Source organism: Schistocerca piceifrons, chromosome 4 (genome assembly GCF_021461385.2).
Source record: "Schistocerca piceifrons isolate TAMUIC-IGC-003096 chromosome 4, iqSchPice1.1, whole genome shotgun sequence".
Taxonomy (NCBI): domain Eukaryota; kingdom Metazoa; phylum Arthropoda; class Insecta; order Orthoptera; family Acrididae; genus Schistocerca; species Schistocerca piceifrons.
Window position 1 is genome coordinate 741,936,430 of NC_060141.1, and position 23,644 is coordinate 741,960,073.

A 23,644-nucleotide genomic window follows, 5' to 3' on the forward strand; every position below is an offset into this window, starting at 1 on the left:
AAGCGACATAGAAGGATAGACTCATATTCGAAAGAAGGAAAGCAACTAGAAGCAAAACTTTGTATAACAGTCTCACCAAAACAACTTCACTGATCTCTGCGTGGAAGAAGACAAATCACATACGGCGAATGCATTACACGCCTGATACATTCTTCGGTTACGCGCCGGGCGTGCTGACTGCAGGTCTACAAACAATCACGCCAAACTGTGCGGAGCAATACCTGATGGACGTATACACCGACAGTGACTTCTACAGTTTATAAGCAAATCATTCTGTGGACAGAGGCTCCAAAGAGTACAGGCATGGGACCGAATTACCACACCAGGGCCCAAAGAACAATTAGGCTACTTCCTGCAGCTGAAAAATAACTACCGCTCAAAATACTGCATGCAGTATGGCTTCCACTGAAAACTGGACACACTATACCTATTTATAAGAGTAGGAAGCCGCTGGCTAAAGTGACATCACAGACTAATAATGAAACTATCACACTTCTGCTAAACTTTAGAATGCATGACCAAACACAGACTGGAATAGTGCCCACAAATAAGAATATTACCACAAGCGGCTGATACGGATTCAGAAAAAGTAAAGGCAGCTCAATTTCCCATCACTTTAGTTACTAAGAGCCACTACAAGAAGTATCTCCTAGCAATTTATACGGCCCTCACCATAGCCTACGACTGGGTCCTGGTCTCACGGTTAGTGCAGCAGATAAAGAATCTTGGCATGCCGACTATGGTCATTCCAACTCTATATCATTTATCGATTATCGGATAATTAATTATAGGTCAGAAAGTAGGAAACATAGGGCTCCTACACACGATCAAAGGTTAGTCGCAGTTTCGACATTATTCCTGCTACTTTTTAAGATCTTTATCGGAGATTTACATTCAATTCCGGAAAAAATATAAAGGAGCGAGAATGAGATTTTCACTCTGCAGCGGAGTGTGCGCTGACATGAAACTTCCTGGCAGATTAAAACTGTGTGCCCGACCGAGACTCGAACTAGGGACCTTTGCCTTTCGCGGGCAAGTGCTCTACCAACTGAGCTACCGAAGCACGACTCACGCCCGGTCCTCACAGCTTTACTTCTGCCAGTATCTCGTCTCCCACCTTCCAAACTTTACAGAAGCTCTCCTGCGAACCTTGCAGAACTAGCACTCCTGAAAGAAAGGATACTCTGGAAACATGGCTTAGCCACAGCCTGGGGCTGCAGGTTCGCAAGGTTCGCAGGAGAGCTTCTGTAAAGTTTGGAAGGTAGGAGACGAGATACTGGCAGAAGTAGAGCTGTGAGGACGGGGCGTGAGTCATGCTTCGGTAGCTCAGTTGGTAGAGCACTTGCCCGCGAAAGGCAAAGGTCCCGAGTTCGAGTCTCGGTCGGGCACACAGCTTTAATCTGCCAGGAAGTTTCATAAAGGAGCTACTTTCACGGGATGACGAATGCAGATCTCTCTCGGCATGAAAAACTTACTTACAAGGGAACCTCCCCATCGCACCCCCCTCAGATTTAGTTATAAGTTGGCACAGTGGATAGGCCTTAAAAACTGAACACAGATCAATCGAGAAAACAGGAAGAAGTTGTGTGGAACCGTGAAAAAAATTAGTAAAATATACAAACTCAGTAGTCCATGCGCAAGATAGGCAACATCAAGGAGGCTGTAATCTCAGGAGCGCTGTGGTCCCGTGGTTAGCGTGAGTAGCTGCGGAATGAGAGGTCCTTGGTTCAAGTCTACCCTCGACTGAAAATTTTGCTTTCTTTATTTTCGCAAAGTTATGATCTGTCCGTTCGTTCACTGACGTCTCTGTTCACTGCAATAAGTTTAGTGTCTGTGTTTTGCGACCGCACCGCAAAACCGTGCGATTAGTAGACGAAAGGACGTGCCTCTCCAATGGGAACCGAAAACATTTGATCGCAAGGTCATAGGTCAACCGGTTCCCCCACAGGAAAACACGTCTGATATATTCTATACGACACGGGTGACGGCATGTTCGTCACATGACAGGAATATGTTGTCGACCCACCTAACTTGTACACTTGGCGAATGGGTGAAAAGATTCTTCTACCTTGCCCGATTTAGGTTTTCTTGTGGATGTGATAATCACTCCCAAAAAAGTGATGAAAACATAAGAGTTTGTCACATGAACTGAAAATAAAATATTAAACTTTTCACTCGAGGGAAGACTTGAACCTAGGACCTCTCGTTCCCTAGCTGCTCTCGCTAACCACGGGACCATGGCGCTCCTTGACTGCCAGTGTCCTTGATGTTGCCTATCTTCGCATGGAGTACTCAGTTTGTATATTTTACTAATTTTTTTCATAGTTCCACACAACTTCTGCCTGTTTTCTCGATTGATCTGTGTTCAGTTTTTCAAGGCCTATCCACTGCGCCAACTTATAACTAAATCTGAGGGGGGTGCGATGGGAAGGTTCCCTTGTTAGAAACATCGCCAACGTGACCAGCAAGTGGGTGAAAGCGACCAGACTACTAGATCTAAGAAAAATGTTATTTTGTTCATTCCGTACCTCGGTCGACCGAGCTGTGCAATATCTTAGCATACATACCGCACGGAAATTTGCTTAGTGTGCGCATTTGAACAAACACAGCAAAAAAAAATGAAAATTAATAACATTCGTTCGATTAAGGGAGCGCCTGCCAAAGCGCGTGCTTTATTCTGTACCGTACGCTAATCCGGCCATATAGTTGTTTGGACTTCCGTTACCTTTGTTATGCTCGCCCGCTGATTCTGTACTATAGACGGTTGACAGGTAACAGTATAAAGTCACCAGTTAATCCGCGGGTGCACTGTAGCCAAGTCCTGCGAATGCTCTCCTCGTCGGAGCTATTAAGCCTCCACTTCACCTTAGTGAACAAACAGTAACCCCAGATTCATTAAGGAATCCAACTCCCACTAGAACTGCGTCAGTGTCTTGCGGCAGGTTCCAAGGATACGGAAACAGGGTTACACATTCGCATGACTACACTATACAGGGAACCTAATACGAGTATGTTTATCAGACGATATGACCGAGTCGATGTTCTCAGCGAGAGTACTATACTCCATGGGACAAAGATGAATGGACATGTTCCTTACACGGACCTTCACCACGAGCATTATGGAGTAACAATTGGACCTATCATATAAATATAGAAGGCATGCAAATATAGTGCAGACCGCGTTTCTCTTTTCAGATATGAAACAAAGTTTCTCATGACAATGTTTCGACTCTAATTTAATCACTTTAGGTTCTGATTGCAGTTCTATTTTGTACAATGGATTGACATGCCCCCTTGTGACAAGGTGTGGAGATGGACACGGGCCGTATTATTTTCAGGTGCTCTCTGGGGTAAAATCCGACAAACATTTAACTGTGGTGCTTTATGAACAACAACAACAACAACAACCTACCAGGAAGAAAAGGTTACCTCCAACAATGATGTGTCCATATGTAATAAACATATATTTAGGTTATTAATGACTGGATAAATCAAGAGTATTTGATAACGTGACTGATATATGAGTGAATGAGTGTATGCATGTGTGTATGTACGTATGAACGTGTGTGATTATTTTTATTTGAAATATCTCTATTTACTAAAACAAATGTTGCCCGTTATAATTTATAGAATATCACGAATATGAGGATGTCAGAGCTGGGCACGTTCGAACGCGATGAATATAAAGTTTAAAAAAGAGATTACAAAAACCATTGACAAATGTTATAAGCAAAGCCGAGTTTTTAATTATCTATGCACACTACAGTGTCAATCCTGTGTGGGAACTCATAGCAAATTGGCGAAACTCCTTTTAAACGGATGTCATGGTGTTTTTTAAAATGACGACAGGTCTTATCGTTTGTACTTGGTTCTATGTCAATGTTTCAACTGTTATGAAGACTTTTCTTTCTTGGTCTCGCGGTTCTAGGCGCGCAGTCCGGAACCGTGCGACTGCTACGGTCGCAGGTTCGAATCCTGCCTCGGGCATGGATGTGTGTGATGTCCTTAGGTTAGTTAGGTTTAAGTAGTTCTAAGTTCTAGGGGACTGATGACCACAGCAGTGCTCAGAGCCATTTGAACCATTTGAACTTTTCTTTGCGTTGTACACAAGCATCAAACCGTTACCTTAACGTTTCTCTCTCTCTCTCTCTCTCTCTCTCTCTCTCTCTCTCTCTCTCTCTTTCTCTCTCTGTATTAACCCACTCTCGCAATTTTATGGATTGATGGGAGTATATTGTCAGGCCTTACGTGGCTTCAAAATAAGTACGTTAAATTTCAATCTTGTTTAGCTGTAGAGGTAAAAGAATAGCTGTTCGCTACATCTCTGACTGACAAAAACTTTTCGACATAGGCTACGAAAACTGCCATGAAAACTCTCGGTGGCCGTCTTGTATAATTTTGTTCTATATATTGCTGAGGCAGCTCGTGGTCTCGCGATAGCGTTCCCGCTTCCCGAGCACGGGGCTCCGGGTTCAATTCCCGGCGGGATCAAGGATTTTTCACCTGCCCCGAGATGACCGGGTGTTGTTGTGTCGTCTTCATCATCATCATTCATCCCCATTACGGTCGGAGGAAGGCAACGGGAAACCACCTCCGATTAGGACCTTGCCTAGTACGGCGGTGCGGGTCTCCCGTATCGTTCCCCTACCACTCTGTCAAGAAACATGGGACTTCATTCCCATATTTCTGAGGCTGATATAAGTAACAAAAAGAAAAAAAAACTGTTGTTCTTGAATGAAAATATTTGCAGGATTGTACACTGGTCGGGCAGACGGTCACACTAGCTCGGAAACATTCTCCGATGAATTAAAGTGAATTAATACAGTATCTGATTAAGAGCAAGCCGGAAAGTAGCGTGTTAGAAAAATTTGATATTTCTATTGAACGATGTGGAAGTGTTAATAAATTTAATACTCCAACAGCATGAGATGAAAGAGAGAGAGTTATCTCCATATATAAAAGACAATGTCCTAGCCGTGCGGTGTGGCTGCGAGGTTTGAGGCGCCCTATCACGGATTGCGCGGCTCCTCCCGCCAGAGGTTCGAGTCCTCCTTCGGGCATGGGTGTGTATGTGTTGTTCTTAGCATAAGTTAGTTTAAGTAATGTGGAAGTCTAGGGACCGATGACCTCAGCGGTTTGGCCCTTTAGGAATTCACACACATTTGAACATTTGACAATGTCCTGACTGACTGACTCACTCACATCTTACTCATCACCATCCAACCCAAACCAGTGAGGATAGAAACTTTAAATTTGCAGAGGATGTTGATGTTATATAGTAGAAGTTATTTAAGAACGGATTTTTCGAAATTACACCCCTAAGGGAATGGAATATGGGATGAAACCTTTTTTCAAAGTATGTCGCTATTAATGCAATTTTGAAGGCACACCAACATAAACTGCTATTTGGTTTCCTGGCCGGAAATTAAGAAATACGTGTTCCAGCATTTTTGGAAGTTTAACCCCTATGGGGATGAAATTGTGGGCTAATTATTTATTTAAAAGGTATTTATTTAAAACATTATTAAAAAACAGTTAAAGCATTTTTAAAGCTACACCTACGGAAATTGGTAACTAGCTTGTCTGTTACAAATAACAAAATACGTGTCTCATTATTTTTTGAAATTCAATCCGTAACAACGTGAAATTGAAGGTGAAAGGGGGTGAAATAGGGCCCAACTGATTCACTGACTCATCAACGCAGCGCCCAATCCACTAGCGATACAAACCTGAACTTTGCAGACGGTGCTGATCTTATAATGTGGGCATCGTTTAGAAAGGAATTATTCCAAATTCCGTCCCTAGGGGATTGGAGTAATGGATGAAAGGTTTTGGAAAATATATCGCTAACAAGGAAATTTTGAAGCGAGAACTACGAAAATTGGTATTTGGCTTCTCGGACCGAGATTTAAAATACACGCTTCAGTATTTTTGGAAGTTCAATCACTAATAGTGTAAATTATTGCGCAGAAGTTCTGAAAATAAATAATTATTAAAGTACTATTAAAGTATTTTTAAAGCCACATCTATGAAAACTGACATTTGACTTCTTGATTAGAAATAAAAATAAGTGTTTCAGTGTTTTTGAAAATTCAACACCTAAGGGGGTAAAATAGAGGGTGAAAATTTTAAGGAATTATTTCATTACAAAAGCAATTTTGAAATTAAATCTCTCAAAAATTGTATTTGGATTCTTGGTTAGAAACAAAAAATGTGTTTCAGATTTTATTTTATTTTCTTTTTTTTTTTAATTCAACATCTATGGGGTGAAATTTTCTAAGAAAATATTTCGTTATATTTAAACATATTTAAAACTAAATCTATTGAAATTGGTATTTAATTTCTAAGGACATTACAGGATGGACGTTTTCATGGAATTATCACAAAAACACAAAAGGCACTATTAACAAAGCAAGCAAGTAGCATTTTGGTCAGAAGTACATTCCGAAGAGACCAAGCGTCTATGGCCTAACTTAGTGTTAAAGGATTTGTTTTTGCAATTTAAGAACGTAAAAATACGTTAAAAAACTGTGCAGACCGTATACTCTACAGGAGCAAAGCAGTGGGCACTAAGCTACACTGAGGAGCCAAAGTAATTAGTATAGACATGCATATTCAAATACAGAGAAGTGTTAACACGCAAAATACGATGCTGCGGTCGGCAACGCCTTTATAAGACACTAAGTGTCTGGCGCAGTTGTTACATCGGTTGCTGCTGCTACGACGGCAGGTTACCAAGTTTTAAATGAGTTTGAATGTGGTGTTATAGTCGCCGCACGAGCAATGGGACACAGCATATCCGAGATAGCGATGAAGTGGGGATTTTCGCGTGCGACGATTTCACTAGTGTACCGTGATATCAGGAATCCGGTAAAACATCGAATCTCCGACATCGCTGCGGCCGGAAAAAGATTCTTCATGAACGGGGCCAACGACGATTGAAGCGAACCGTTCAAAATGACGGAAGTGCAACTCATCCGCAAATTGCTGCAGATTTCAATGCTGGGCCATCGGTGGGCTTTCGGAGCCGAAGGCCAACTCATGTACCCTTGATGACTCCACGACACAAAGCTTTACACCCTGCCTGGGCCCGTCAACATCAACATTGGACTGTCCATGACTGGAAACATGTTGCCTCGTCGAACAAATCTCGTTTCGAATTGTATCACGCGGATAGAGGTGTATGGAGACAACCTCATGAATACATGGACCCAGTATTTCATCAGCGGACTGTTCAGGCTGGTGCAGGTTCTGTAATGGTGTGGGGCGTGTGCAGTTTGAGTCGTATGGGACCCGTGATACGTCTAGATACGACTCTGACTGGTGACGCGTACGTAAGCATCCTGTCTGATCACCCCCATCCATTAATGTCCATTGTGCATTCCAAAGGACGAGGGCGATCCCAACGGGACAATGCGACACCGCACAAGTCCGGAATAGTGGCTCCAGCAACACTCTTCTGAGTTTAAACACTTCTGCTGGCCAGCAAATTCCCCAGACATGAAAATTATTGAGCGTGTCTGGGATGCCTTGCAACGTGGTGTTCAGAAGAGATCTCCACCCCCTCGTACTCTTACGGATTTGTGGAGAGCCCTTCAGGATGCATGGTGTCAGTTCCCTCCACCACTACTTCAGACATCAGTCGAGTCCATGCCACGTCGAGTTGTGGCACTTCTGCTTGCTCGCTGGGGCCCTATACGATATTAGGCAGCTGTACCAGTTTTTCTGGCTCTTCAGTGTAGTTGTTTAAAATTGGTACAGGTGGAGATATTATCGTGATGTCACTCATGCGACAAAATAGTTGTTTCGAGAAGTAGTGACATTTGTCAAAGAAACTGTTCCGATGTCTTGACCCATTCTGAAAATATTTTAGATTAACGGTTTACGTGTAACACCCGGTACGTGAAGAATACAATAATGCGTTTTAAAACATAAATTACTGCCTATGTATGAACATTTCTCATTTATATTACCACTCACCTATATTACTACTCATTCTGTGGGTCTCCCATCTGTCAACAAGGTTATTAAAATACTAGACCGAATGCAATAAGCCTCTCTTTTAACATTAATCTATTATATCGTAAATTTGTGCTTACCTGTCGTAGTAGTAGTCCCTGAAACAGAAAAAATGTTCAAATAAGAATATGTCAGAGATAAAATTACACGTAAATGAACAACATTTTAGAAACTAGCAAGCTCTTACACAGCTACAAAATTTGTCAAATTGTTCTTACAATGAATTATTACTGTGTGACGGAGAGCCTATCGAGAGGACAATGACGAGCCTAAGGAGAGGAAAATGGAAGTGCTCCCTTAATGGCATATACCTATTGCGCGGCATAACTTCCATTTTTCGTACTTAATGCTGATCTACAGTTTAGCACTGCAAGGCACTCAGGAATGTACTAGAAACATATCTGTATTATTCGCCAGGAAATCCGCCCTCATGTTCTATACGTAAAACACACAACACTACTCTCCCCACTGGTACCAAAAATATTTCACTACATAGTATCTTTCTAATAATATGTGTGATTGAAGAATAAAACTAAAATCGTCGCACACAGTGAATATTTGTCAGAAAAAAACATAATACCACTATCGTCCTAATGAAAATTTCAGACTGCCAAGTAACGTAGTTCTGTTTGAGATAGAGTTCATCATTTAACCATTTCTGTTACTATTATTTGCTTTTTTTAAATTTATTTCATTTGTATTTATTTAGTAATACAAACTTACACTCAACATTTCTCTTTGTTATTTCGTTTACGGTAGTGATTCTGTTTTTGTTTGCCAACTATTTTATTAGCACACGCTTTCTTACACACAACATTTCTCTTTGTTATTTCGTTTACGGTAGTGATTCTGTTTTTGTTTGCCAACCATTTTATTAGCACACGCTTGTTAAGATAACTGATTAAAGGACCGAGTTTGCACAATTGGACTGACGGTCAACTTTAGAAATAACTTCATTATTTTCTGTGGGTTAGTCAAAATTTTCGTGATACTGTTCGTTATCTTTGTTGTATATGATTTTTAATGCATGGTAAAGACTGTTCAAATTCACGTAAGAAGGTGTATGAAGTTCCTTGTACAAGTAGCTTGTCAAACATTTGGCTTATTTTTCTAATTCCATTAAGATCGCGCGATTACGGTCACTTGCACACAGACTAGAGAGCGCTAAACGTTACAGGCTGTCAGCGCTTCGCTGCCTACCAAACACAACTACTGCTAGTGTTTCCCACCTGCTAACGCTAACTATGCCATCTTCAAAACCCTCGAACGTCTTAGAGGTTATCTTTTCGTAGTCAAAACATAAATAAGAACATCCGTATCCTGTCACTCCACAGTTCGCTGTTTAGTAGTCTTTAACATTTATCACGGGACATCATGCAATCGTCTGTCTTCATCCACTAATAAAAATAATTAATAGTTACACAGTATGATAAATTTCTGTACATTTAGACAGGTGTATACGAGGACGAAACAGAAGAGGAAGACTAGCGTCCAAATCGGACCGACTTTTATGAAAAAAAATAGCAAAACACATGTCTTGTCTCAGATCACATACGGTTTATACGAAGTGTATTAATGAGCCGTATACGGCGTCACAGAAGGCATCATCTAATTTTTTACAGATATTAATAAGAAACTTAATATTGCAACCCATTAACAAGTTAGATAATATAAAATTATGACAATGTATGATAATTAGTCATCCACTGTCTTCGAACGTCTATTAACTAGCGCAGAAAATACCACCTCACTGTAGACACTGACAAATGGTGCTGTAGACGACAAAACTTTCCTCATTTAAGCATCGTGACAATGAAAAAATATCCAACAATTGAAAATATTTTGCATGTAACAGATACTTATTACAACTTCGTCAACTAATAACCTATGAAACCCATTCACTTTTTCTGTGAGGTATTTCACTCATACCGACAGAAAAACGATACCCAACATACACACATCCAAAGAAGTTTTGCATCACCTCGGTTCCGTGTGTTCCGGAACCTGTACAGGAAATTGGAATAGAAATCAACATAAACATCTTTTCCTCCCTTTTTGTTGCTCATGAAAACCACACATTTCATGTTGTACCACCAAACAGCGAGACCTTCAGAAGTGGTGGTCGAGATTGTTGTATACACCGGTACCTCTAATGCCTAGTAGCATGTCCTCTTGCACTGATGCATACCTGTATTCGTCGTGGCACTGTTGGTTCAGATTGTCCCACTCCCCACCGACGATGCAGCGTAGATCCCTCAGAGTAGTTAGTGGGTCACGTCGTCCATAAAAAGCCCTTTTAAATCTATCCCAAGCATGTTCGATAGGGTTCATGTCTGGAGAACATGCTGGCCGCTCTAGTCGAGCGATGTCGTTATCCCGAAGCAAGTCATTCACAAGAGGAGCACGACGGGGGCGCGAATCGTCTTCCATGAAGACGAATGCCTCGCCAATATGCTGTCGATATGGTTGCACTATCGGGCGGCGCCTTCCATGACCACCAGCGGCGAACGTCGACCCCATATAAAGCCACCCCACAACAGCAGCGAACCTCCACCTTGCTGCACTCGCTGGACAGTGTTACTAAGGCGTTCAGCCTGACCGGGTTGCCCCGAAACAAGTCTTCGACGATTGTCTGGTTGAAGGCATATGCAACACTCATCGGTGAAGTGAACGTGAAGCCAATCCTGAGCTGTCCATTCGGCATGTTGATCGGCCTATCTGTACCGCTCTGCATGGTGTCGTGGATGCAAAGATGGACCTCGCCATGGACGTCGGGAGTGAAGTTGCGCATCATGCAGCTTATTGCGCACACTTTTGAGTCGTAACATGACGTCCTGTGGCTGCACGAAAAGCATTTTTCAAAATGGTGGCGTTGCTGTCGGTGTTCCTCCGAGCAATAATTCGTAGGTAGCGGTCATACACTGTAGTAGTAGCCCTTGGGCGGCCTGAGCGAGGCACGTCATCGACAGTTCTTGTCTCTTGCATCTCCTCCATGGCCGAACAACATAGCTTTGGTTCACCCCGAGACGCCTGGACACTTCCGTCGTCGAGAGCCCTTCCTGACACAAAGTACCAATGCGCACGCGACCGAACCACGGTATTGACCGTCTAGGCACGGTAGAACTACGGACAACAAGAGCCGTGTACCTCCTTCCTGGTGGAATGACAAACTCATCGGTTGTCGGACCCCCTCCGTCTAATAGGCGCTGCTCATGCATGTTATTTACATCTTTGGGCGGGTTTAGTGACATCTCTGAACAGTGAAAGGCACTGTGTCTGTGACAATATCCACAGTCAACGCAGAACTAGCAATCACTAACAGTTCCATGTACTGGGAAAATAAAAAAAAATATCAACATTAAAGAATGTTTCTTATTTCTCATGGGACATCAAATTACAACCAGCATAAGTAGTGAATCAATGGACACAGTGGAACAAAGAGCCCACTGTTCTTATCGGCAGGGACAAAGGTAAATGTCCTCCATTCTGAGGCATATGTGTGACGTATCTTCAAGGTCAATGTCCTTGCCATTCCCTTTTCCCCTTCCGGAACCACCCCTTCCTAGGCCAGTTCTGTTCCGTTCAGCGTATTGGAAGGTTCAACATCATGAACGGCTATCACATGGACTCCTCACCAGTATTCTGTCTCTCGTCCCATCTCCACCAATGTCCTATACACACATATCTGACATGTGCATCAACCTTTTGTACAGTTTTTGCAATTTTCTGTAGAGTATTGGGCTCAAAGGCAATTTATCAGAAATTCCAATGTATGAGCGCCTTCTTCCATTGCTATGTGTAGCTTTGGGGCTATTTGTTACAAGAGACACTAAATGTTTAATAATCACTACAGAGTGTTCTTTAAAAAAATTTACTGATATGTCAGGTTTCAACAATGGGTGATCAAATTTCAGATCTTATTCGAGAAAATTTCATACACTCTAAACGTTTTGTTATCTGAATAAACTGGTAATAATCGTCAGGTGCATTTTCTCAGGTGTTCTGGCACATATTTACATTTTAGTGTTTCATTCAGTAGCTGCAGCCAATATAAAGTAATACTGCTCATCGCCTCTTTAATACTATGCCAATTTTCCATGAAAACTGCCGGTTTATTTCCTACTACACCAAAAAGACTTTAAAGGGGAATTTTATGCGATCTTTCGATAGTGTGTCACAAATTTGTCAAGTTCGATAATTGTATAATAGCTATGTATTAACAGATAACTGCTTAAGTCTACCTCAGAGTCTCATATCTGATCCTCTAGTATGCAACCAAAGTTCTGTTAAACCATTATAACACAGGTTCCCACAATTTCGCACTCCATGATGTGTCTCCCAATCGACGTTGTTGTCTATATCGCAAATCAGATGTGCAATACCTCCTAATCACTTTCGAGTTTCTGGTGTAATTGCCCCTTCTGGTTATTTTGCGAGTCACGTCTGGTTCTGCTCAAAATGATCTCCCTCGGATTACAACAGCAAACCCTTTCTGTGATACATAATGCGTTTCTTGTAGCGTATACAACAGAAGTCGCACAGACTTAATAATTGGCTGGCGGTGGTGGCCGAGCGGTTCTAGGCGCTACAGCCTGGAACCGCGCGACCGCTACGGTCGCAGGTTCGAATCCTGCCTCTGGCATGGATGTGTGTGGTGTCCTTACGTTAGTTAGGTTTAAGTAGTTCTAAGTTCTAGGGGACTGATGACCTCATAAGTTTAGTCCCATAGTGTTCAGAGCCATTTTTTGAACTTAATAATTGCATTAGTGTCACTCTTCGTCGGCCTTTATGTTGTTTCTGTTAATATGACCTGGTAAATATTCCGGACTGGAGAGTAATACTTAAAAATCGGGCGAACAGATATTTTGTAAACCGTTCCTTTCACTGATGGATTATTTTTCCATAAGGGTGGGGGGGGTTACTATCTTTGGCACGAAACAATCACGTTTTTTGAGAATTTTTTTCTATGGATGTGTTATAGATATCAATGTCAAATTTGGTCAAAATGTTTATTGATATTTCCTTTACGAATTGGAATTTTGTCGACCGGAAATATCGAAGAGCAAAGGCGGAAGTGCCGTCGAAACGAAACAAAATTTCGATGTAGACCTCCACCGCGGTATGTCACAGGTCAGCCGGCTCGTCTGATTCAAAATTGAGTTGACGTTAGCGAAGTATATAAGATTCTTTAGGAGTTGTACCTCGCTTAAGTTATTTGGACCATAGGAAAAAAATGGCGGCCATTTGAAAAAAAATAGGGTTTCTTTACCGATTTTCCGACTTCGTCGGCCAAGAAAAAATATTTATAGCTGATGGATCGGAATAAAAGTGGCACAACTCCTATACAATTTAGCTTCGTCGGAAACAAAAAATCATGCCAATCGGTTCGGTACATTTTAAGTTACCATACCGCGCGATAAAAAACGTCATTTCGAGAAAAATGCGTTTGAAGTTTTGACTACATATAAATGCAATATTATGCAACGTACGTTCAATCTGCTATTCCAGGTCCATAAACTAGTCCTTCCTCTTCCTCATAGAGGACGTTCTGCTCGATCTGGGCCATCCTGCGCTGCTCCAGAGCCGCTCGTACGGCCGGTGACAAGCGGTTTTCGGTCGCTTGAATCCGGTGGTCGTCCGAATGCTTGGCGAACTGCGTCGAATTGAGTCCCAGGGTGACGTCCATCGTTGTCATGGTCTTCAGAATTGCTGAATACCCTTCGTTGAAGCTGCTCACTGCCAAGAATGTCGCAGTCTCCACAGTCTTCGCACCAGAATGCAAATTCTTGTGGGCTAACTTCCAAACACACGCGTTCAAACTTTCATTTGAATTTTGTGTGTTTCCTCCCAAGCACCAGTACAACAACTCGTCCTCGGAAAGAAAAAAACTGGTGCGTGAAAAAAGCCGATTTCAGGCAGGTGGATTTTTTTGTTCAACCGCGAATAACAAACATTTCAGTTCCGTATTCGGAAAAACCGTTTCAGGGGTGGATCTAAACACTTTTATGGATCCAAAAACACAATTTTTAAAAAATCGATGTTTCGAACCATAAGACAGTAAACCTACCCTTCAGCTATCTCACCGTCAGGCACATGCTTATACCTTCTACATCCATTCTACTGTAAGTCCTCCTACGTATCTTCTATGGTAGTTTTCCAGCAATTCTGTGACAAGACAGTACACTATTTTTTCAACTATGTTTCATTTATTTAAATCTGGTCTCTTCACCAATCATCAGTCTCTAATGGGAATGCTATCTTCTTGTACTTCACAACAACCAGCATGCATCAGTTTTGTACGCGAACTGCTGCCTTGCATCAGCAATACACTTATGGAGGGAGGACATTTTGTGGGATTTATGTATTAAAGCGACACATACGTTGCATCCCTGCGTGTTAAAGCAGTACATACTGCAAAAAACGCTATCTAGTAGTGATGTTTTTCACATAATTGTAATTCCACACAGCATGCAATGACTGACAGGTGTACTAATAGCTCCTTAGAGAAGTACATCACTACTAATCTACACTTTCAATCCAAAATGTTCGCCGGCCGGGGTGGCCGAGAGGTTCTAGGCGCTACGATCGCAGGTTCGAATCCTTCCTCGGGCATGGATGTGTGTGATGTCCTTAGGTTGGTTAGGTTTAAATAGTTCTAGGGGACTGATGACCTCAGATGTTAAGTCCCATTGTGCTCAGAGCCATTTTCGAACCAAAATGTTCATTACAGGAGGTGACACCGAATGCATGCCGCATAAAGCTTTCCACTCGAGATGATGGTAATGGAGATTGCACCGAAAAATCAGGTGCCGCCATATGATAGGTTACGCACAAGTATTTTATAGTACGTACTGTTTCCAGCAGTAGTGTAATAGAACACTACCAGATTTCTTCTATGAGTGCAAAATATGTTACAACCCAGTCTCTCTACCAATCGTAGAGTAGTGTTTTGTAAACCACTTCTTTCATGAAAGAGTTATATTTCATGCAGATTTCTTTTAGCAAGGCACCTGCTGCTGTTGTTTTATATACACATGACACATTAGGACCCTTACACCTGGGAATTTTATGGTTTTATTGTCTCCAGCAGTAGTGTAATAGGACACCATCTCACTGCCACATAGTATAACAGTTTTTGTGGGAAAAATAATAGTTTGTGATGCATTTTTAAAACCTATGGTATAACAAAATGTGTAACATCCACCACATATTGTCCTACACAATCAGGCTGTAAAGCCCTCCCAATACTGTTATTTAAACAACTGGTGTGATAAACTAAATTCATTAAGACTGCAGTTATAAGGGAACATTTGTTAAAGGGGAAGATAGATTAATAGTTCTCCGGAGTAATGATCAAATAGGCCTTGCGCTGCACCTCTAGTTATGAATCACTTATTATAGCTCACCTTCTCTTAATCCAGTTTTAGTCCGTATTTATCCGTTATGTCAGATGTAAACATCTGTTTCCAGCAGTAGTGTAATAGAACACTACCAGATTTCTCCAGTTTTGTTTCTCCCCTCCAATTCCAGTTTTCTTATGCATACGCAGAACACATAAACTACACTTAAAGAAGTATTCTCTTTAATAGGGAGAGTTTCAGTGAATTTGACACGATGTCTTCTTTTAGTAAGACCTTATGAATGCCCTTGTTTCTGGGAACCAATTATATTTCAGTTATATCTATGTTGGTGGTATTATCGAGAATAATGTCTTAAAGTAATACATGCTGCTAATCCCTCGTCTATTTGCAACGATTTTGATGACAATGGTTCAGAAGTAGAGATCTGTTGTCATATGTTTCTCTTACGATTATCAACCTGCATCTGGTTTGTATGCACCCCACCACCCTACACCTCTGAAACACCTGCTTACTGAGGACATTTAGTGGTGTATGATTATTAAAGTATCAGCCTTAGCACCTTAGCAACATAAGAAGGCACACCCTGAGTAAACGTTTTGTAGCCACTTTTCCTGCAATTTTTTCAGATGGTTCAAATGGCTCTGAGCACTATGGGACTTAACTTCTGAAGTCATCAGTCCCCTAGAACTTAGAACCACTTAAACCTAACTAACCTAAGTACATCACACACATTCATGCCCGAGGCAGGATTCGAACCTGCGACCATAGCGGTCGCTCGGCTATCCCGGCCGGCCTGCAATTTATATAATACATTATTTGCATTCATGGATCACCCCAGACGGGTTTCCAGTGCCAGTGATTCAACACCAACAGTATAATAGAACAGTAGCGGGTCTCTTCGCATATTTATGTTTAGTAGTTACATTTATTAGAGTACAAGTTCCCGATCCAAGTCCATATAGTAATTATGCATCCTCTGAAATTGGTTACAGTCTTTCAAAGCTGCTATCTTCTATTGGATGTCCAGATCCTCTACAATCATGCACAGTACAAGATATATGCTGCAAAACCCCAATCTACTTGCAATGATTTTGATGATTGTGATTCCACACAGGAAACACTGATTGCTTGCCTGAAGTCTTCTGATGACTCATTAAAGAAACGTACCGGCATCTAACCCATACTTGCAGTCCCTTATGTGAAGTCATGTCTCTCCTATATTGCTGTGCAATTTTATATGACAGCTTATGCATATATAGTTTTTCGAGCCATGCACTACATAATTTGATATATAAACTCAAAATGCTATGTCATCTCTCTATTAAAGTCTACTCATATGTGTAATATAGTAAAGCTTCACATCCCCCTTTACAAATTCCAACTAATTCCTACATACATTGTTTTTTCTAAGTATCTGCAAGGCCCTATAACCCAACTTTGGTCCAAGAATTAGGCCGTACATTTGAACAAATCGATGACCGTCTGCAAGCCGTAGAACAGGGCAAGCGGAGTGCCGATGCCGAATCTAAAGAGAGCGAAGAACATCTACTTAGGAATTTCCAAGTGCTGAGAGAAGAATGCCAAAGGGAACACCAGCAGGTACTCTCGAGGGTCCAAGAGGCTGAAACGCATTGTCCCACGTCCGTTAGCAACACAATAGCGGACAACAGTTTAGCGATTCACGAGCTGAACCAGTCTGGTTTCGGCAGCCCTGCACGCCTATTCGACCACATGCTGCAGGAAAATCAATTTTTATACGACCCATACGGGCCTGCGGAACTAATTAGGATATGCATCACCAAATTGCCGATGCACTTGCGCCACGTCATTCTTGCGGGACGATGCAAAGAGGACGTGGAAATGTTTAAAACACTTCTCCAAGAGTTGGGATATAATACAGCAGAATGCCCGCCTAATCAGGCACAAAGTTATTACGGGGCACAGCAGCGCGATCGCAGTCGTGGCCGTAGTACTAATCAACGGCGTGACTGGTCGTCGCGACGCGAACGGAACAATAATCGGGACCGGCCGTATAGAAACTGGGGTAACAGTCGCGAACACAGGTGGAACAACGAAAATGATCGAGGGCGTGGACAAGATCGTGAACGCAACAGGTATGGCAACCAGCATCGTTACTACGATGAACACAGTGGGAGTAGGATTGTAGGCGGAGCCCCACATGATGTTGAAATTCGGCCGGCCAACCCTAGACATAATCCAGTAAATGGAAATGAACGAAACTGGCAATGACAAATGATCAGCCCAGAAGGCGCCAATCGGAACAAATGAGCGACATGGCAAATGAGTACATAGGGTTTATAGTGAAGAGAAACAATTGATTAGTTTAAATTTGTGACATATGCATTTTGAATAATACGTTGGTAAAAATAATGATAAAGATGTTTCTATGTGATGTTTCTAGCTTTTTTTTCTTTCCTTGTGCAATTAGGATTTAGGTTGGTTCTAATGTGAACATAAAAGGTTTCCTTGTGAACGAGTGAAATGCTGTTTGTTTTTGTGTGTGTAAATTGAAAAGAGTCGCTCCTGAGAGAAGCAAGATCTGTGTTGAATTAATGCAAAACTCAGGGGAATATCCGATCTGTGGGTATTATGGGTCTGGCAAACCCAGGTCCCCAGCTGTTAGTAGCCTTGTTTCCGATTTTCTGCTTTCAGTGCTACTATCTATCTATTACTATTCTATATCTGTCAGTATAAATGAGGATCTCTTACTATAGTATGCGTGCTGTATGAATATTTTAAGACAGGAGAACTCTGAGAAAGGAATGAGTAAATCTGGACTCTTGAAAACAGGACGCGATAATACGATTGTTTAACCATTGGCTTCCCAATATGCGATGATATGTTAATATTGATGATATATGTCTTTTTTGTTCTTTATAGCTGAGTACGGAAAGTGCTGTCTGTGGATTTCGTAAGTAGATTGATTCCCTTCAAGGTGAAAGAAGAATTGTGGTTTGTGTAATTTACGTGGCCCTGAAATATTATTGTGGTAGTCAAATACGAGCAGTTTTTCAGCAAATGGAGAATGGAACAGAAATATGGATCCTTTCTGTACTCTTGATTGATGTTGAGCCAAAGCCTAAAAAAAAAAAAAAAAAATTATTCTGCGTTAATACTTGTCCTAGAAAAGCGACGTTTATGTGTTTTGCTGATGCTGTGAGCATTACAGCTTAGTGTTTTCGCTGGTGCGGGATGCACTGCAGCCTATATGATGTGTACTGAGGAAATTTCCCTCTTGAAGGTAGAGGATGATTAAATAATTTTGATTATGGGACCGAAGGAAAGCTTGGTTTAAGGTAATAAGGATGAAGCAAAACATTTGTCATTTAAACTACAGGAGGATTCGGATCTTTTGTGTCTGTTGTGAGTTCAACATGTTAAGATGAAACTGTTTTACAGAATAGAGGTGACCACAATTTTGCCATTCATGAGAAATGAGTCCAGAATAAGCACCACAGGCGAAATAACTGATTTGGAAGCGAAAGGTAACTTAAAGAAGGGACGAAATGGGTAAGAAAAGGTAGTATAACCTGTATAATTAAAATATTTGTACCCTTCTCAGAGCCATCTGTGTGATTAATTCTTGTGATAACGTAATTTTAGATGAAATTTTCTTACTGTTTTATGTGTGAATATATGAGTATGATAAATGTATAATTGCGAGTCTCTTTTCAGGTGTGCGAACTGGTATAAATGTTTTGGTGTGTAAATAACCATTGTTCTCTTTACTGTGTGTTTAAGGAAAGTTTCTCCATATTTATCATGTGACAAGACGTATGCCGCGAGCGTCAAGAAGAGGACGAATTAGAACAATGTTGTAGTGGTATATACACGGTGTTGAAATAGCATTGAAGTAGCTTATTGGCTTAACTAGTAGTGGATAGAAGTAGAATATTGAGTAATGCATGTTTATGGGTAGTTAGTTTGTAGAATAGACAACAGGGGTGCATGTATGTGTGTGTAAATAACATGTGAACCCTATGCTGTCCTGACCTATACTTGCACAAGGCATAGTCCTATTCATTTTAGTGAATTAATAAGTAGCATTGGATTTATTAAAACGTAAGTGAACCACATTAGTGATGTGGATTTAAATATTATATTGTCAGTTCATTTAATTTTTTATTTTTTTACATTGTAAAGTCATTTCACTTTTATTTTTTTACATTGTCAAGTCATTTAAATTTTATTTTATATTGTCGATTCATCTAATTATTTTTATAAAAAATAAAAAAAAATTAAGTCTCACTTTGTTCTTAAAAATTGTGAAAGACAATACTAAGTGGTATTATGTATGACATTGTGTAATCACATAACTACGATAAAAAAATTTTCTGTGAATGCAGTTGAGAACGTGAAAGCGAACCAGCTAAACTCTTACGAGACAGCGGGAGCAGCCGGACTAGTTGTAAACTGGCGGGTTTCCCAGCGGGGGACGCTGGCAACCGGGCCACTTCGGGAGCACGGTCGACCACAAAAGAAGGGCATGCGGCAAACACCTTCCCTTGCATTTGGAGCTAATGGGCGGCCGCCCCGTGCGACCCTTCCTGAAGGCGACGACCTGAGATGGGCGAGCGGTCCACTGCGCGGAAATCCATCTGCTGGCAACGCACCACACGCACGCGACCGTGACGAGACGGCCGCGGAGAAACAACACAAGGGGCTTGGAGCCTTTTGACAGGTACTGTCCAGAGAAACTGGCAGACTTCAACGACGCCTATCAACATTTCCTGATGGATGCCTACTGTCAAGAGACAGTAAATCATGGTTCGATGTTCTCTGGTCGCTAAGGGTGGCACAAAAGAAGAGCCACTAAGTGCCATCCTTGCCCAGGAATATCAACCTGGCGTGTCAATCGAGGATACCGCACGAATTTGACAACACAAACATGGAACCAAATCGAGATGTACGTGACACAGACCACCAAGAGAAACTTCATGAGAGGGCAGAGACGGCGGGATTGCACGCAACAGATGGACAAAAAATCCCTACTGACAGCTGCGGCGACGCACCCCCTTCCCCTCCCCTTATATTGTGCCTCGGAACAGTGGAACTAGTGAGTGTATCAGTGAACAGTGATTATACGGTTCTTAGTTCAATGCATATACGTGTGTTTCTGTCACAGAAACTTTGACTCGTGTGTTTTGTAGGGATTCGATTTATTGGTGTTTACTAGACTGAATCTTGTATTTTGCTGGTGTTCTATTTATTATTTTTTTTAGACTTTGACTCTCGTATTTTGCAGGTGTTCTATTTATTGTTCTTTTTAGACTTTGACTCTTGTATTTTGCAAGGTGTTTTATTTATTGGTGTTTTTTTTTTTTTTTTTTTTAGATGTTGACTAGTGTACTGTTTTATTGATCAATGTTTGTTCTTGTGTGATGTATTAGATTTGTGTTATTTTGTTTCGTAAATTCATTCATGTGGCATTGCATAGTTTATCAGTCAGATTGCTATTCATTCTCATTGGACTGTGATCGATTAGCCTTTGCATGGGGCATATTTATTGTGAGGAACCCCTTAAGGGTAACAATCACATAATTATTGAAGTTTCAGTATAATGACACAGTGCTCATTGTTTGCTAGCTAATTGAAATATAGGAGAGTGATTAAATTGTGCCACATAGTTATTTTAATTCTACAAATTACTAGTTTTATACGATATAGAATTTTTTTGCGATAACCACTTTGTAAAACATGTTTTTTCTCTTATCATTTTTTTTTTTTGCTTTTGCGGATTGTGCATTGTAATGTTCTGCTTTATAATACCGATGTTATTTGATGTTCTTTTTTTAATTGCTGTGGCATCTTTGCTATTTTCATAAATTTTACTTGTTAATAAACAGTCATTAATTTTCCTGTGATCAGTTGGCTCTTGCAATGAGCAAATACTGCTGAACTCCATAAGGGTAACAACCAGAAATTGCTTTCATATTAATGACACAGGAACCATTGTTTTTACTTGCTGACCGAATTAGGTCTACACTATCTTTTAAATAGGTGTCACAGATTGTGTTTTTTTTTTGTTTGAAATTAGTAGATTTTAAAGATTTGTTGAAATTATTGTGTTTTAGCAAGTAGCTGGTGACCTTTTGCCTTTTCTTTACACTTTTGGTTTAAGTAGGGTGCGAGAAGCCTGCTTGGGAATGTCCTAGCATGGCCAGAAAATTCCCTGCACAGTCTTTTCCCGGAGCGTTGGGGTTATGAAAGGTCTCTGTTGGATTCCTTTCATGTTTGATTTCTTAAATCTGTTGTCATTTATGGAATAAATTCCTCTTCTAAATTTACTGTGGCGTTTCTGACTATCTGGGAGGAGACTGAGTAGTGGAACGTGTTACCTTTACACGTAAACAAGAACGATCTGTCACACTACTACACTTTAAAACACAGTTTATATGTAATTCATGTCACACAGTCTCATACGGAACCTACATCCGCTTTCTGTTATATACTATATATGATAAGATACTGTCATCCCCCTTCCCTTCTGTGTGAGAGGATGAATGATCAAATGTGTTTGTAGTTGCATGCTTGAGGGTAGCAGACAAGGCTGTCTGCTTGAGAACAGTAGGACCAACGTCGGAACAGGTAGCTACGCTTTCTTAAAGCAGAGAGGTTTCTATCCTTAGTATGGTTCTGTCCGTCCGTTGTCATGTTGGTATAGGAAGCTGCCCCTCTGGCCCCTTCCGTTTGTCTTTGTGAGCCACCCTCAGGAAGCACGCTCGGTAGTAGGCAGTTGCTGTGGGACCGTGGGGAGCGTCTGAAGTGGTAAGATCTCCGGCTAAGCGCGTGTCTGCTAAGTCCATAGGACAATGGATTTGTTAAGTTCAGCCTAACTGAAAATTTAATCATCTTTATTTCGGGTTTAACTCTAAAATATCTAAGGTTATCTTAAATTGCAGCGGAGTGTAATTCTCGTGTGAAGTTCAGATTATTTTGCGGTAGTTGCTTTGTCATTACTCTTTGAGTAAAGTGGAACCACGTGTTGGTCAGTAACTCTAACTAAGTTCATCAATCTTAAATGTGAATGCTTGTGTGATTATAACGTCTCGTCTTGACAATATTTTACAATATAGCAACTTTTCTTTATGTTCAACCCACGTGGAGTGTACTTTGCGAGACCAGTACCACGTGCTTATATAACTGTTTGACCCATCAGGTTAATAGTAAGACGTTAGTAACCAGTTCAAGGTTTTTCTTTTGTCAATTGCTTTTCGTTCGAATTTATTTTAATTATCAAAATTACTGTGGAGTTATACGCTTTCTGTAAACCAAGTTGACCACGTGGAGCATGTGGTGTAATCATCAAAGTAGCCTTCAGCTATTCCTTTTGGGAAGATTTTACAAAGAGTTAATATGAATTTAGTATACCAGTGTGTGGTAATTACATGACGGACAGGATTGTGTTACGAACGTAATTTCTTTGGGTGAAAACTGAATCTGTTGGTTGTGGTTAATTTCTCCTTGCTTATGTTTCAACGTTCTTTGGGTGTTGTTTTGTGAATGCAGGGTTGTATGCAGTCTCCCAATCTTGGCTCCATATTTGATGTGTTCCGTAAGATTAAAATCTCACATTTTTACAATCCTTAAACAAGGCACCACCTCAGTTATAACTCACGTATAATATGCTGAAATTTCAATGAACAATCTTAAAATAAATTTCCAAATATAAACTGATTTCCTTCTTTTTATTTAAATTCTCCTTTTTATATATAGATATATTACCGGTTGTTGTATGACTGTAAAAGATTATAATCAATGTTAGTCTGTTTGGGAATTTGGTAAACTTAGACTAGATACCTGATGAAACAGTTGCTTAGTAATACAAGATTAACTTCGCCAGACAGCTCACAGCTTTTAACCCGTTTTTATTCTACTATTAGCACCCGATTTCAGCATAGCAAATTAATGTAGCAATATTACAATCGGCCGTGCCCTTTCAAAGGAACCATCCCGGCATTTGCCTGAAACGATTTAGGGAAACCACGGAAAATCTAAATCAGGATGGCTGGAGACGGGATTGAACCGCCGTCCTCCCGAATGCGAGTCCAGCGTGCTAACCACTGCGCCACCTCGCTCGGTTTTTAAATAATGACTACTGCTTTTAGTGCGCTATTTTTCACAACATGCCGCGAATAGAGAGGAGTGGCTATAAGATAGTTACCTTTCAGCGATGTGACGACCTATTGAAAAGAGTCTTTATCATTTGAGTATGCGTCTTCTGGCGGCGCGAAACCGGTTGT

The 23,644-nt window shown here is 41.0% G+C and overlaps 1 protein-coding gene across 1 annotated transcript in view; it reads right to left on the minus strand.

Moving 5' to 3' along the window:
* The window catches only part of LOC124795334 (heterogeneous nuclear ribonucleoprotein C-like), a 449,230-nt gene that overhangs the window by 138,953 nt on the left and 286,633 nt on the right, over nt 1-23,644 (minus strand). Inside the window, exon 5 of the mRNA XM_047259316.1 lies at nt 8,100-8,117. Within this exon, the coding sequence (XP_047115272.1) occupies nt 8,100-8,117 (18 nt within the window). The remainder of the gene's footprint in view (nt 1-8,099; nt 8,118-23,644) is intronic.